Source organism: Mastomys coucha, unplaced genomic scaffold, assembly GCF_008632895.1.
Source record: "Mastomys coucha isolate ucsf_1 unplaced genomic scaffold, UCSF_Mcou_1 pScaffold21, whole genome shotgun sequence".
NCBI classification, from domain to species: Eukaryota; Metazoa; Chordata; class Mammalia; order Rodentia; family Muridae; genus Mastomys; species Mastomys coucha.
The window spans coordinates 149,922,831-149,939,270 of record NW_022196904.1 but is presented as its reverse complement, the minus strand read 5'-3'; the positions used below and the strand labels follow the sequence as shown (position 1 = coordinate 149,939,270).

Below are 16,440 nucleotides of genomic sequence, written 5' to 3'. Positions count from 1 at the left end.
AAAAAAAAAAAAAAAAGTAAGAAAGAAAGAAAGAAATAAAGAAACAAGTCACACACATAATTTGATTTCTAGTATCAAGTAGTAAAGTAGCAGACTCAAAGTACAAGGTCTTTTTGCATACATGAAATTATATTTCTATTGCTTCTTAAACTCATGGTATTTAGAAAATGTATGACATCTACTAGAGAAGAAAATTCTATGATCGAGGTAAAATCCTTTCCTTCCTCCACGGATTAAAAAGAATAAAAACATTCTCTTCTTTGTTTTTGTGTTTTACTTTTTTGTGACCTTTTTGAAAACTGAAAACAGATTCTTCTCTCATACAATACATCCCAACAACAGTTTCCTTTCTCCATTCTTGCTAGCTTCATCCCCTCACCTTCCCTCTCCCTACATTTCCTCTTCAAAGAAGATCAGCTCTCCAAGAGATGACAGCCAGACAGGATAAACAAGATACAATAAGGCAAGGCAAGGCCCTCATATCAAGGCTGTACAAGGCAACCCATAAAAGGACAAGATTCTCAGGAGCAGGCAAAAGATTCAGAGACACCCGCCAGCACTGTTAGGAGTCTCCCAAGGACACCAAGCTGACAGCCAAAACATATGCAGGTCCACACAGGCCCTACACTTGTCATTTCAGCCTCTGAAAACACTCTCTCAACACGGAGTGGAGGACGGGAAGGCAAAGGACTAAGTATTCAATCAGCAGATTAAACTTAGTATACTCTGAAGTTAAGAACCAGGAGACTGACATATGAGGGTCGCCCTAACGCTTGGACTCCCACAGCTTTCAGGAGCTAACACCCATCTAGGATGTGGTCTAACAGATAATTACAATGTTCTCAAGTATCTGTCACTGTGCTAGTACCAAGTGGAAAGGCAGCTCTACACACTCAGACTAATATATAAAATGTTAATGAAAATACAAGCACTTACCAAGATTTATCCAAATTCCACCTGGCTTGAGTATCCTCCATATTGTATCGATATAATCAATTACATTGTGAGCTGTGTCTATGAAGAAACAGGTGGCAATACAGTCCCAGGTATCTAATCAACAGAAATCAGAGCACTTCATCTGTTACTTTGTTTTTTGGTTTTTTTTCTTTTTACCTTTTAAGTTTGCCAATTAACTCTTATAGCATATTAATATTTCATTTAACTGAAGGGACAGACATGATTAACACTATATACTCAAGATGATTGTAGCAAAGTAAATATAGTAATCAATTGGGAAACCATTCTTTATTGACACATCACCATATATTATAAAACGACAGTGTTAAGAGTTGTTCATTGTCAACTCAGCAGACAGCCTTCAGTTTTCCTGAGCTTACTTTTGTGATGCTTCTGACTGAACCTTAGGGTCTTGAGCGAGGAAGTGCACTGTGACTGAGCTTCCCTAGCTCTCATTTACAATCTGATAAAACAAAATAATTGTCATCTTAATTTTTTGAGTTCTGATTTAAATGGAGTTAAATACTAATTCTGGCAGGTTTTAGAAGTAAGCTTTTCTTGCCAATTTGAGAAATAAATGACAACAAAATACCAAATATTTACCATGACTTGATAATCATTAGGAGGAGGTTGTCTGGGGAAGCCATAGGCTGAAGTGGGTGTGCAATAAGAACAGTGGCTAGCTCCTGGAAGCTGTTGCCAGGCAGGGCAGTAAAAGAGCCTGGCCCAACAGAGATCACCTGTACCTTAGTGATGGTTTGTATATGCTTGGCCCAGGAAGTGGCACTGTAAAGAGGTGTGACCTTACTGGAATAGGTATGTCACTGTGGGTGTGGGCTTTAATACTCTCATCCTAGGTTTTTCTAGCTGCCTTGGGAATAAGAGGTGGGACTCTCAGTTCTTCCAGCCCCATGTCTGCCTGGATGCTGCCAGGCTCCCAAACAATGGACTGGACCTCTGAACCTGTAAGCCAGCTCTAATTAAATCTTGTCTAAGAGTTTCCTTGGCCATGTGTCTATTCACAGCAGTAAAATCCTAACTAAGACAACCCTTTTCCAACCCCAGGAGAGTAAAGTGCTTCTCAGTTGCATTGTGAAGCTTTCCACCAATTTCACTCCTATTTTGAGATCTTATTCCTCATCATAGAACCAAAGGTTTAACTTCTCCCAGTTGTCCCTTTTTAACTTCAGAATGAATTTGATCTAATCTCATAATTTAGGAGAAATTAAAATTTATTTTAGGAAACCAGATACATAAAATCTTTCTATGTTGCTATTCATGCTCTATGTCATCTTTCCCATGGCTTCCTGTACTTCTCATTCAATTCAAACTACTTGCTTCCAGTTGTCTTAACCAACCCTCTTATCTCCCTCCTCCCTGTTACTCACTTCACCATAGCCCCTGCTGAACACAGCCAAGAGCTCTTCCATAACCCCTGCAAGTGGCAAGTTCCTTCTTAGTTTCTATTCTTACACTTACTTCACATTATTTTCTTCCACACAATACTGTATGTTATGGCCACTCTGTCCCATCCAGACTAGGCTAGGGATTTTTGTCTCGCTACCTGTTATGCTTTGAATACACTTGGCACTTAACAGGTGACAAACAGATATATGTTGAACGAATGCTCTTACTGCCACTCAGAATTCTGTTTTCCTTTCCCTATTACTGCCAATTCACTCTTCTCACTCCTGCCTCTCTCCAATGGTCTTCAATCATCTGCCAGGCTAAAATGTAACTTCCAACCTGATACAAGTCTTCTACAACTGAAGCTAACCTAACTCTTAAGCCATGCTTCCCATAAAGTTTCTTTCCTTGCCAGACTAGGCCTGCTGCAGTCCCCAGTGACCTTATTCTTTTGTATCATGGTACCTCAAGCCCTATTCATCTCTGTCTGTGCAGTCACAGCCCCTTTATAGAGCTCCAGTCTCACACTCGCTCATTTCCATCTTTAGTATATTCAGCATACATTTGGGTTCCTAAGTTGTCTTTTGTTAACAATCAACATCTCTTGAATGTACATAACTTACTTTACATTTACTGTCATTGTCTTTTACACAATTCTGAAAATAACTCTACATTATCACTCACTAACATTGCACACCTTATGTTTTGCCATCAAAATAAATGGTTACAACACTGGATCATTTCTAGAATAACTGTTAAGAGCTTTAAAACACTTGCTTTGAACTTACTGCATTCCGAGTAAATCTCCTGAAAGTCTCCTGCTGTCATCGAAAAGTTAGAACCAGGAGGAAGACTGTGGGGGTCAACATCAGGGAAAAAAATGGGTCGAATCTGATCAGCTGATCTCCGATTATTGCTAAACTGATGGATCCAGGGATAAAGTTTATATTTGTTAATTTCAGAACATCTGTAAAAATATGAGCATATGGTTCGATGTTAACTACATAGTTTACCTATAAAAAAAAGACTTTAAGCACTAAAATATCATCTATTGATTGAGGTTTTCACATGTAAATCATTAAGCTTGAAGAGTGTCAACACTACACAGTACTCAGTTATCTGAACCTGTGTATACAGGTATATGACCAACCATGGATTAAAAGAAATTCAGAGATTCACATGTACTATTCATTCACATTTTTAAAAATTATTAAAATGTTGTTTTCTCAGACAGGGTCTTATGTAGCCAGGCTGGCCTCAAACTCACTGTGTAACTGAGAATGACACTGAATTCTTGATCCTCCTGTTTTCCTCTCACAAGAGCTGAGATTAGAGGCCTGTGCCACCACACCCAGAAAAAATGTATTCCTGAACCTCAAAGGTGAATAAAACAAGCACACTAGTCTTGCTTTCTACCCATTTTGCATAATAACCCTCTTTCCCTAGCTCATCAGCAACCTAAACCGCACACTGCCACCAATCGCACTGACTGAGTTAGCAGAAGCGTGCTATTGAAACAGGCAGCTAGCTCTTTGTCTCAAACCCACTGTATCTCCTGACTTAAAAATAGTAACTCTTTTCTACTACCTTCTGGTAGAGGACACAGACGTTCTTGGGCCCTCAGTCCACTCACTCATGTGAACAGGTATGGCCATGTATTGGAAGTAGGTCAGGGAAAAAAGTTACAATTGCTAAAATAAACTATTACCTCACCAAGAAACGAAAAGTGAAAAAGCTTAGAGAAATCATTTTAGTTTCATGGAATGCCCAATTACTTTTTAAAAAGTTGTTTGCTTGCCCTGTGTCAACACTGTTAGATAATAAATTAACACTGGTTACAGTGGCCATCCTTATAAGCATTATGAATTTAATATAAATACGATCTACACCAAGCAAGTACTATATATTTTTCTTCAATTCAGAATTGTTCAAAAATAGGCAAAGCAATTTGATTTTTAGAAATTACTATTTCCATCAAAAAGTAAATTAAATACCTGTTGAGTACAAAGTTGGAAGAAAAGAGCATAAAAAAACTCCATTCATTTCCTTGACAAGCATAACCTAGCATAGCTATTTCCCAGGCCAATCTTCCTAGTCCAGCACCAGGTACCAGAATATTTACTTTAGAAGGATCCCTGAAATGAAACAAGGCAATTATATCCAGCCCCTCAAAGAGGAAAAAAAAAAAAAAAGACAAAATCCATATTAACAACTAAAAATTTATTCAATTAGTCAATAAAATAAGCTTACTTGGACTCTTGGCTTTTTAAAATTGAAGTATTACTAAATGTCAATAAAAATAAAAGATAGACGAAATTGTAATGTTATCAAGTAAGGGCTTTATTCCCCCAAAAATACTTTTCAGGAAAAAAAATAGAATCGCATTATATCTAAAGATGTATAATCATTCTTATTTCTGGGAAGATAAAGTATCCCAGAGTGAGCCCTCATTATATTATATGTGGGACTTTTGAACAATTATTTCACCATGAGTCAGAGAACAAAACCTTACTTCTAAGTTCATACAGCACAAACTACAGAACCAAATAAATAAACTCCATTTAGATTTTAATGTCTAAAGTTTATCTCTAAAATTTTATAGCTCTCAGTTACAAAAAGGAAAGGGCAGGGGTACTGGGCACGGTAGCTCATACCTGTTACTCCAGAATTGAGAGACTGACAGGACTGCCATGAGTTTGAGACTAGCCTGGTCTACATAGCAAATTTCAGAGTAGCCTGGGAGACAAAATAGGACTGTCTCCGCTGCCCCTATCTCTCTTCTAAAAGAAAGAGAGGGAGGTCAGAGGGATGGATACTCGCTTGGAGAAAGATGAGCAATTGCCTTCTTTTCCGAATGGTTTCAGTAAGTAGTCTGACTAGCCTCAATCTCGTGACGTTGCTGCCACAGCTCCCTGTGCAAATACTTCTGGGAGTATTTAAGACAATAGACTGAACCAAACCAGAGGCTCCATTACTCATTACTCATCACATTCCCATTACCTGTTTCCTTCTCTCTGAGCTCTGCCATTCTTTCAATAGAACTGCAGTAAGCTTTAGGAGGAAAAGAAAGTAGGAGGCAGGGACCTTTTCTCAGGAACCCTGGCCAATCAAATGGCCAATCAAGTAACAGGGCTGAAATGGTTCAGTGGAGAGAGACAGTTCTGACTAAGGCAGACAAGCCAAGCTCAACCCCTGGGGCCCACATAGTGGAAGAGAGCCTACCCTTTCAGGCTGTCCTCTGACCTTCGAATGTATCCCTACATGCATACACACATAATTAAAAGTAACTTTATTTTTTTAAAAAATGAGGGGAAAACATTTGTATAGGAACCAAAAAGAAAATGTGTGTAATCAGTTAGTATCATGTCTATAAAGAGGGAATTTAATGATCACAATTTCAAAATCTGGTTCACAAACCAATTCAACTTCAAACTATTCAAATTTCACAAACTAGCTGTTCCCCAAGGCCTTCGCTCTCAGAGAGCAATGGAACATTTTTACTAGCACTATATTCTACAGGATAATCTTTGTATATTCCACTTAAAAAAAAAAAAAAAAAAAAGAAATTGGAGGCCAGGGAAATGGCTCACCCAGTAAAGTGGGTTTTTTTGTTTGTTTTTGTTTTTTTCACAGGGTTTCTCTGTATTGCCCTGGCTGTCTGAGTACTCACTCTGTAAACCAGGCTAGCCTCTGCCTCCCAAGTGTCAGGATTAAAGGCGTGTGCCACCACTGCCCAGTGTAAAGTAGTTTTTATAAATCATTTATGGAACATATGTTTAAATAATATACCTGCCAGAAATGGACACACACCTTTAATCCCAGCGCAGAGGCAAGCAGATTGTTATGAATTCAAGACCATCCTTGTCTACACAGTGAGAACACTTGTCTTTAAAGTAACAAAATAAAACCAATAAGAACAACTTAGTAACTAACTATAGCCTTATGATTTCTTTCATCAACATTTTCCTAAGCAGAACCTTGACCCTTTGGCCTCCACTTTGTGCCGAGAGGCACAGTAGCATCTGGAGTTGTAAGACTGCAATTAAAAGGCACCAAGACACAACATACAGAAGACAAACCCTACCTCGTAAGTGAGCAGACTACTATAGACCACCACACTATTTGTATTATGACAAAAGGGTGTTTCCAATGGGTCTTAAAACAAAGTCAGAATATGTTTAGAATAAAATGACTGATTAAAAACCAAACAAAGAATACAGGATGGTAAGAATGCTTTCTTACATTTAGAATCTTAACTAGATTTCCCCCCCAAAGATACACATGCTGTTATGAATCCTTTAGAAGCCTTCAACATTTCTTGTTAAAATGAAGAGAAACAAACTTTAAATATAAATGTGATTTGAAAACTTTAAAACCAGACTAGGCCATTTTACCAACAGTAAATGTTTTTGCAGGCTTAATTAACCGTATCTTTGTTTTACAAATTAGCAAACTCCAATAATATACTTTGTTTTGTATCAGTACAGTAACACTTGGCTGACCCCTAGTGGTAGGATTATATGCAACTCCCCCAACCTCTCTGTGTTCTCTCATGTACCACAGCAAGCATCAAAGGTCAACTTGCAGGAATTGGTTCCCTCTTTCTACAATGTCAGTCTCAGAAATACATACAGCTTGGGTCATAAGGCTGGGCAGCAAGCACCTGTACCTATTCAGCCACCTGCAACTTTTAAGCAGCAAAAGTAGTTCTCTGAATCATAGCTATTCTGTTCAATATAGCAGACTGCACAAAATTCATATTATTTAAAGAATATAAAGTGGTATATGTTCTATGTGTAAAATAAGTTGGACCTCAAAAACTTGATATAAGATAAATGAAAAGAATCTCGGTAATCAGCCGGGAAGTGGTGGTGCACACCTTTAATCCTGGCACTTGGGAGGAAGAGGTAGGTGGATTTCTGAGTTCGAGGCCAGCCTGGTCTACAGAGTTTCAGGACAGCCAGGGCTATACAGAGAAACCCTGTCTCAAAACCAACAAACAAGCAAAAAGAATCTCAGTAATCTTTCATATTGATACAAGTTGAAATACTTTATTAACTTCATTCTACTATTTTACTTTTCTTTGTAGCTATCAAAGCATTTAAATTACAGGAGGGCATTATATTTATAGCCTGCATGTTAATAAATTCTAACAGGATATCCTCTTGTACATCCATCCCTCTAACCATAAGTTACTAAGTAAATTATTAAAATGTTACACCAGGACAGAGATGCAGCTATATTAGTATAGTGCTTCTCTAGCATATAGGAAGCCCTGGGCCTGCAGAAAAATAGGCATAGTGGTAAATGTATAAATCCCGATATTCAGGGTATAGAAGCAGAAAGACCAAGGAGTTCAAGGTCATCGTTAGCAACACAGCAAGTTTAAAGCTAGCCTTGGATATATGAGATGCTGTCTTTTAAAAAAAAAATTCCCAATTACAGACATCTACATTACCTATAGTATTTTGGCATTGTAATATTAGAATAATATCTATACACAGAAGTATATCTGTAAATATGATTCAATAAACATCACTAAACTTCCTTTATAAAATTTTTCCTATTTTTTTATTTCACAAGAGACATGTTTCTCCACAGCTTCAGTTTCCTAATTTTCAATATTTGCAAAACATTATGTAAAAATGGCTTAACATAGTTTTTACACTTGAATTTTCTTGTGAGATTGTCTTATATTCCTTTTATGCCAATTTATGTTAATCTATGCCATTTTCTTTTGAATTATTAATCTTAGTTTTATCACTGAGTTATTATTCTAGAATTATGAACATTTAAAACTGATTGAAAGAAGCTTAAAACATTTTCAGTCAAGAAAGATTTCAGAATGAGATAAAATGTTCTTTACTCTATACAACTGGATCTGGCATTGTAAAATTTCACTATTTTCTCTTTTAAAATAGATTTCTTTAAGCTAACAAATCCCTTTATAAATATAGTTAATACCTCTATTTTAATATAAAATAGAAAACATGTTTTTGAGTTAAAAAAACATGTGAAAGATAAATTTTCAACAAGTCAGTCTGTCAATATCTTCTTAGAGTACAGTAAATACTGACATACTTATAAACAAAACGTTACCCCAAATGGTCTTTAAATGAATTAAGATCTTAAAACAAAAAATAACAAACCAGTTAATACTTTTTATGATAAAAAACAAAACAAAACACCCGAGCCTTTAAGGTCGGCTCCAATGTTTCTTCCCTTTATATGTGTGCACTTTCCAGCACTGACCAGCAGACCTGAGGAAACTCAACACTTGCATTGTTGTTTTTCTGTATTGTTTGTCTGGGTGAAAATTTCAATATACACTATTCTATCAAATGTTTAGCATTACACTCTTCCTGTGTTCATATTTGAAAACAGTTTAGACCTTAAGCTCACATATAGTTTTTGCTTGAGACCAGGTCTCAATACTTAGTTAGCCCTGGCTAGCCTAAAATAAACTGGTCTAGAGCTTGTGTTGCTCCTCCTGAATGCTAGGATTGCTGATATAAGAACCACTACATTCAGCTAACCTTTAATTTTAAGTGAAAATAAAACAAAGAGTATTGTTTTGCTAACTTCATCATTCAACTGTTCACAAGAGCAGCACAGAAAACACCTTTATATAAAACCAAAGCAGACACCAGTGATGTAGCATTTGGTAAAATCTAGAAAGCATTTTCTTATCAACAATGCAGAGGCCAATCTTCAAAATTACTCCCAAACTCAATCACATTATTCCCAAACATGGACAAACAGGTAAAGTAAATGTGTTTACATACAACATTTTAAAGAGCTAGAACAGGTATTCATTAAATAGGAAAGCTTTCATAGACATCTCAGGATGGACATTCACTGAAATCTCAATAAGGAAAGGCAGTTGAAATTGAGTCAAGTCCGGCTCAAGTGATATGTAAGGATATCAAGTTTTTATGCCTATTGTAGTATAATCTGAGACCCAAATGACAATGCTTTGTCCAGAAGTAACTTGGATTCTGAGGGGCTATAATTAATGTGCCTCATCCAGGCCCTTTTCCTTCTCTGAGACAGGGTTTTGCTGTGCAACACAGACTGGCCTCAAATTCCCAATCATCTTGCCTCAGCCATGTACCATAGGTAAAGGAGACACCACACCTACACCTGGTTCTGGGGGATTATGTTTTATGGGAAAGCTATGACATAAGTTGTGTATGTGGCCTTATGTTTACCTTTCTTATCTAGTACAAAGAAACTAATCTAAGTAAAACAAAACAAAATGACATAGAAAAAAATATGTAATTTTCCCATCAGGTCCAAGATTGGGGGAATAAACATTTTTCCCCAATATATTTCATTTAAAGTTTATGAGTATGTATGTGGACAGATATCTGTGTCCCGGCTGTAATACTCACTGTTTCAGGGATGGGGGAGGGGGGATAGATAGATAGCAGTGACAGCAGAGTCATGTCCTTCTTAATCCTAAACTCTGACATCTTTACCTACTAAAAAATGCTTTTAATTATTCTTTTACTTTTAAAATAATTTTACTAGCACCATCTAAAGCTAATTTATCTGTTTATCAGATGTTACATTCTATAACAGCTGAAAAGTAAACTGTAAAACTGTGAGTGTACAAGCTTCCTAAGTACTTTTAGCAATGACATGCTTTTTATAGGATAGCTAGTATTGAAAGATGATTAGACACAACTGCATAAATAAAATGATAAATGTCAGAAGTTATGTTGACTTAAGCATCTGAAATTCATTCAAACTTTGGTACACTCAAAGTATAAAGAGCCTGACTTTACAAGTTACTTTCAGAAAGGAAGATACTATGAATTTTCAGGAATACTTAGACCTTAAAGAAACCTTTATCCAGCACTTTATTGAGCAAAGCATTGGTTACTTTCAGAGACTAAAAACTAGAAACTTAAAAACAAATAATATCCCCATAGAAGTAATGATGTTCATAAAAGTTCATAAAACTTAAAGCAATTGGGGCTGGTGAGATGTCTCAGCAGGTAAGAGCACCAACTGCTCTTCCGAAGGTCATGAGTTCAAATCCCAGCAACCACATGGTAGTTCACAATCACCCATAATGAAATCTGATGCCCTCTTCTAGTGCATCTGAAGACAGCTACAGTGTACTCATTTATAATAATAAATAAACCTTTTTTTAAAAAAACTTAAAGCAATTATAAAAACCACAAAAAGTTAATATAAGAAATTAGCTCACTATTTTAATAGCTATGGTATCCTTCATGAACTGGCAAGAGTGTAGGTCAATACTAAGGCTTATGTGTAACAAGTACACAGATAACTTATAATAGCACTGATAGCTGAACACAAGTAGCCTTCAAGAATGGTAATTTGTACTATTCTGATTTCAGAGTCTTCAAAATGATTCTTAATGATTACTTTCTATCTTCCAGAGAAGAATAAAAAACAACTTGTTCTCTCAATGTACCATGAGTACTCCTAGCAAAAGAAAACCATAGGCCACTATCCCTTATAATGAATGAGTATAGAAATCCCAAACAAAATATTAGCAAATCTAACCCAACAATATTCTTAGAAAATTATTTACCAAAATCAAATATGATCTATCCGAAGAAGGCAAGGGTGATTTAACACAAGAAAATGAGATTTTAATAAAACGAGGTGGAGAGAAGACCTCAACAAGGTTGTCTCAATAGAATCAAAAGGTATTTAACAATATCCAACATCCTTTCAAACAAAGGTAGAAAAATATTCAACAAGAAAAGGGGAATTAAGAAAAACCCCACAGGGGGCTGAAGAGATGACTCAGTGGTTAAGAGCACTGATTGCTCTTCCAGAGGTTCTGAGTTCAATTCCTAACAACTACATGGTGGCTCACAACCATCTGTAATGGGATCTGATGCCATATTCTGGTGTGTCTGAAGGCAGCTACAGTGTATACAGTGTACTTACTCATCATATATATAAAATAAATAAAATCTTTTAAAAAGAAAAACAGAAACAAAACTCAGTTAACATATACTCAAACGTAAAAAAAGAAAGCTTTCCCCTAAGAACAAAAACAAGGAATAAAGGCATTAAGTTGGTAAGAAGTTAAAACTTTTTGTATGATATGTTCTAACATATGGAAATTGCCCCCCAAAATAATCTACAGAAAAGGTAGATCCTATCCAGAAAGTACAGCCCAAAATGTCCAAAAATCAAAAGCATATATGTCATGGCTTTTACGGCATTTATTCTCCTAAAAATAAACTCCATGACGCAGCAGGGAAGTAGATAAACAAGAGCCATGTTTGACATATATGCAGGAAAATGCCATAGTGAAACCCAGTATGTTGCATGCTAACTCAAAACACACACACACACACACACACACACACACACACACACACACACACACACACACACAGTGAGTTAGCCAAGCATTTTATGTTAAAAGATTACTCTGCTTTTTCACCATCATGGAGACAAAAACCAAAGGAAGCTCTTCCCCCTCCCAAAGCTGAAACCAAAGCGAAGGCCTTGAGAGCTAATGCTGAAAGGTGTCCACAGCCACAAAAGGAAATCCCACAAGTCACCCACTCCAGGTGGCCCAAGATCTTGCAGCTCTGGAGGCAGCCCAATTACCCTCAAAAGAGTGCATTCAGGAGAAACAAGCTTGACCACTATGCCATCATCAAATTCCTCCTGACCAGTGAATCAGCCATGAAGAAGACAGAGGACAAATGCTTGTGTTCATTGCAGAGGATATCAAGGCCAAATCAAACAGGTCGTGAAGGAACTATGAGACTAATGTGGCCAAAGTCAGGTTCCTGATTATGATGCTCTGAATATTGCCAACAAGACTGGGACCATCTAAACTCAGTCCAAATGGGTAATTTTAAATATATACTTTTTTCACCATTAAAAAAAAAGTTGACTTGGCAACAAAATCTCTTGCTCCTAGCTTTTGCTGATGTCCTATGTTCACAGCAGTTGATTTACTATTGAAGAAGTAATTATTTTATGCAAGAGGTCAGTAACTACTCACTGTTGCAAAATTTTTCCTACTACTCTGTCTCAGGAAAACGCTTAAGTCACTGTATATGAAATAGAAGATAAAATGCAGACAAAACTTTATAGTCCAGTTCATTTTCTAGAAAGAGACAACATTCCCACATTACTACATTTCTTGATGGAAGGTTTGTAGAAAATTTTCTTAAGAGATTGTCTGAAGCAATAAATATAAGTATTTTAGAAATGAAAAACAAATTATTTACTCTGCCCTCTATACTAGTGTTTGGACAGAAAAAGCAAAATATAATTTATTTTTGATTAACTTATTTACTCTCATCTTCACTATTTGTACTTGTTTTTGTTGTTGTTGTTGTTGCATAAAATGTTGAACCAAAACAAAACTATTAATGTTAAAAACTCAAGAACATAAAGGAAGTTTTTTTTTTAAAAAACAAACCTAAAACAACACAAATGTTGGAATTATTGGGGAGGGACTTAAAAAAAAAAATCACTGAAAACTGTGCTGAGCTGAGATGTAGCAGCACATGCTTATGGTCCTAGCACTCTGGAGTGGTCCTAACTCTATGAAAACCATAAAGTTCAGCACCTAATGGCAGAGATAGGTGTCCAAGCATCCTGTGTACAAGCACTGAGTATGAGTGTGTGTCTGTGCAGGAGAATACCAAAGTGACAATGAGCAGACCTCATGCTTAAGTTAGGGTCCTAGGTTGCATTCCACATTACAAGCAACCAAATCCTTGGAGAAATAACCAAGCCTCACAGGAACCTACAACACGGGGCTTAAATACCTTATACTTTTCAGCAAGAAAGAAATCCCCAAGGATAGAAGAATTTAAACAACAGAATTAAAACAATAGTAACTTAAGATTATAATTCACTGAATAAAACAGGAACTGTGAAGGTTGCAAAGACCACACTTCCCCAGCATCACAATACAAACCGATTTACTGTCAGGTTCCAGAACTGTGTTCAAGGGTCAATTTCCTGAATCTGCTAACTGAAACTGAACAGATTTATTCTCAAGAATAGACTCTGTGCCTGTGTGGTGGAGCACACCTTTAAATCCAGACTCAGGACGCAAAGGGAGAGATGGATCTCTGTGCTCAGGTCAGCCTGGTCCACACAGTGAGTTCCATGCCACCCATGGCTACACAATGAGACCCTGAAATCTAAAGCTGTGAAGTATTAAGCAGTAAGAAACCATGACAAATACTACATGACTCTCAGGTGGCTTTACAATAATTCTGAATGTGTGGTTTTAGACATGCACATGCTGGAAGAGGGAGGGAGGAGAGGATGGGAATGATAGTGATGTTGTAAAATGCCAAAACTTGATGAATGTTCATAAAGAACCATAATTTTGAAGTTACTTCAAAATTAAAAGTTCAAAAGAGACAAAGATACTGACATTCCTCAAATGATACCCCTAAACTCAGGAGTTCTGAACTCATGGGGAAACATGGATTCCAGGGTCTGAGAGAAAACTCACTGCACTTATGAGCATGGGGATAACTCAATTTTAATTTATTTTAAAAAGTCTACTTTAAATTATAAGTATAGACTCATTTTTATGTGTCTATGTGTGGAAATGTGCACGTGTGAGTGTAGATGCCCAGAGTCCAGGGAGGGTACCGGGTCCCCTGGAGCTGGAATTTTACAGTAACTGTGAGCTTTATCATGTTCAGCTGGAAACTGAACTGGGTCCTCTGCAAGAGCAGTAAGAACATATTCTAACTACTGAGCCTTCTTTCCAGTTCCAAACAGATTCTAACAGCAATAATCTTTAATTAGTACTTGTCCTCCATTCCAAAAATACAGGCAATGAACAATAGTAGGTTTAGGCCTATCTGTGACTTTATCCTCAATTGGAATCACATTTTTATTAAAATAATGTACAAAGTATTCAGCATTTTCATAAGACAGTACTTATACTGCCAGGCAGTACTTAATCAATACATTGTAAAAAAAAAAAAAAAAAAAAGTATATAATAGCATAGTATTTGATTTAACTAAAATATAAATTACTTTTTTTTTTTTTTAATGTGTGTGTTGAGTGTCTTATTCAGTGGCTCCCACCTTATTCTGATCAAGAACAGGATCCCCTGGCTCTGGGGCTACAAAGAGCCTGGCTTTTTAAGCAGATGCTGGGGATCCAAGCACAGGCCCTCCTGTATTGTAACAAGCATGACCCAGCCCTCCAAAAATTTGCTTTTAAAGGTTTCAGTATCTTTACTTCAAAATATGTGGTTCTTTGTAGCCCTATGCATTTCATTTTATTCATTTACAAATGTAAGTCTGAAAAGCAGAGGACAGAGGACGAGCTTCAGAATGCCCAAAGGTACTGTGTTCAAAAAGTTACTTCTCTATGGTATGGATGCCTCATTTCTTTTAAGTATGTCATAATGAGATAAAGTAAAATCTATGACTATCATTTTGTTCTAAAGACAACTTATAATGCAGTGAGTATTGTTCTAACAGTTTCAAATTTCTTATATACTAGGGCAAATGTTACCAAACATAAAAACTTCCATCACACACAACTGAAGCGCCAGTAACCAATATACCACTCACATACATAAAAACACACAGACACAGAGCGACTATGAAAATGAATCACAAGGTGGAAACACTATAGCTAAATGATTAAATCTTACAGAAAGTGGTTAAAAATGCAGTAGTATTTACCATCTCTCTTTTGGAAAATTTTTGATAATCTCTTTAATGATTGGTTTATAGCAGGCGTCCCTTTCTGCTTTCCCAGTTTCACTCCAGTCTCTTACAAACTGTTTCAGTGTAGATTTTAACTTATCCATGTCAAATGTAGATGCTGGCATAATCTTTCCATTGGCCTGTTTAAAAGGAGGGGAAAAAAGAAATATTTTCTTAGAGTCAATTTTGAATATGGTCAAATGAGCATACTAAGATACAGGTGGGTCAACGGTAATCATGAGCCTCCCATCTAGCAGGGCTCAAGTGCTGTTTGAGACCCTACATGAAGAAAGCTTGGTGCTCTCACTTCCACCCTCAAGAGTCCTTACTGGGGCAAGGACCAACACTGAGCTCCTATGGAGACATACGCCCCACCCTCCAAGAGAAGTAAGAAAGTCCTCCCAGTTCATGATGGGTAGCATGAATGGCTCACATTGGACTGGCCAAAATCTATCTACCATGTAGATACACAGTGTCTTCAGTTATTACTCCTACTACTAGTCACTTGAGATTTAAGTGAAGAAAAAAAAATTTTAAGGGCAAGATAAATATCAACAAATTAAGATACTAAAAAAGAAACCAGGGATATTAACTAATATAGCTAGTAAAGTCTTTTAAGAAATTTAAGTCCCCTATATAATAGTAGTACATCCAAACCACCATGTGAAAGTATCAACAATTATCTAAGTATGGAAACCAAAACAAAACAGTGAACAAATGCAAACTGCATAGTGTTCACCCAGCTTCACAGAGCATCCATTCTCTCAATAGAGTGGATGATCTGCACAAGAGCTGGACATATAGACCATAACTCTAAAATTAAAAGAGATAGAACCAATTTCACATACATCTTCTCCATATTCTTTATTTTCAAACATATGTATGCAGTCATTGACAATGGTCAGCAGTATTTCCTGATTATGATCAATGCATTTCCGGATCTTGTCCAAGTGAAGAGGGAACTGGGGAAGCAGTTTCTGCTGGTTATCTGGAAGTGATCGAAACTGTCTTTCTGTTCTGTTCACTCGTTCGTGCATACTGGTGCTAAAACAGAAAAGGTGTTTTATTTTAATTGGCAAAAAGAATTCTCTCACCAGAGGCCAACCTCATTTTAAGACTGTTAGCTTACATAACTGTTATTCTGTAGCTATGATGGACACAACCCTTATCTCTTACCCTTTGACGTTTGAAGGAAAGTCTGGTTATGCTTTTACTTTATGAGGAATACTTCTCAGAGTAATCGACAACAAAAAAATGGTGTATAACGATTAAGAACAGACATGTGGGCTGGCGAGATATAGCTCAGTGCGTAAGAGCACTGACTGCTCTTCCAAAGGACCTGAGTTCAAATCCCAGCAACCACATGGT

General features: G+C 36.8%; 1 protein-coding gene across 3 annotated transcripts in view; it reads right to left on the bottom strand.

The window, feature by feature from the left end:
- The window catches only part of Carnmt1 (carnosine N-methyltransferase 1), a 33,750-nt gene that overhangs the window by 10,381 nt on the left and 6,929 nt on the right, over positions 1-16,440 (bottom strand). For all 3 annotated transcript variants that reach the window (XM_031389888.1, XM_031389886.1, XM_031389887.1), the window contains exons 2-6: positions 15,921-16,116; positions 15,049-15,212; positions 4,359-4,499; positions 3,153-3,331; positions 937-1,050 (exon numbers count right to left, since the gene is read on the bottom strand). In XM_031389888.1, the coding sequence (XP_031245748.1) occupies positions 937-1,050; positions 3,153-3,331; positions 4,359-4,499; positions 15,049-15,212; positions 15,921-16,116 (794 nt within the window). The remainder of the gene's footprint in view (positions 1-936; positions 1,051-3,152; positions 3,332-4,358; positions 4,500-15,048; positions 15,213-15,920; positions 16,117-16,440) is intronic.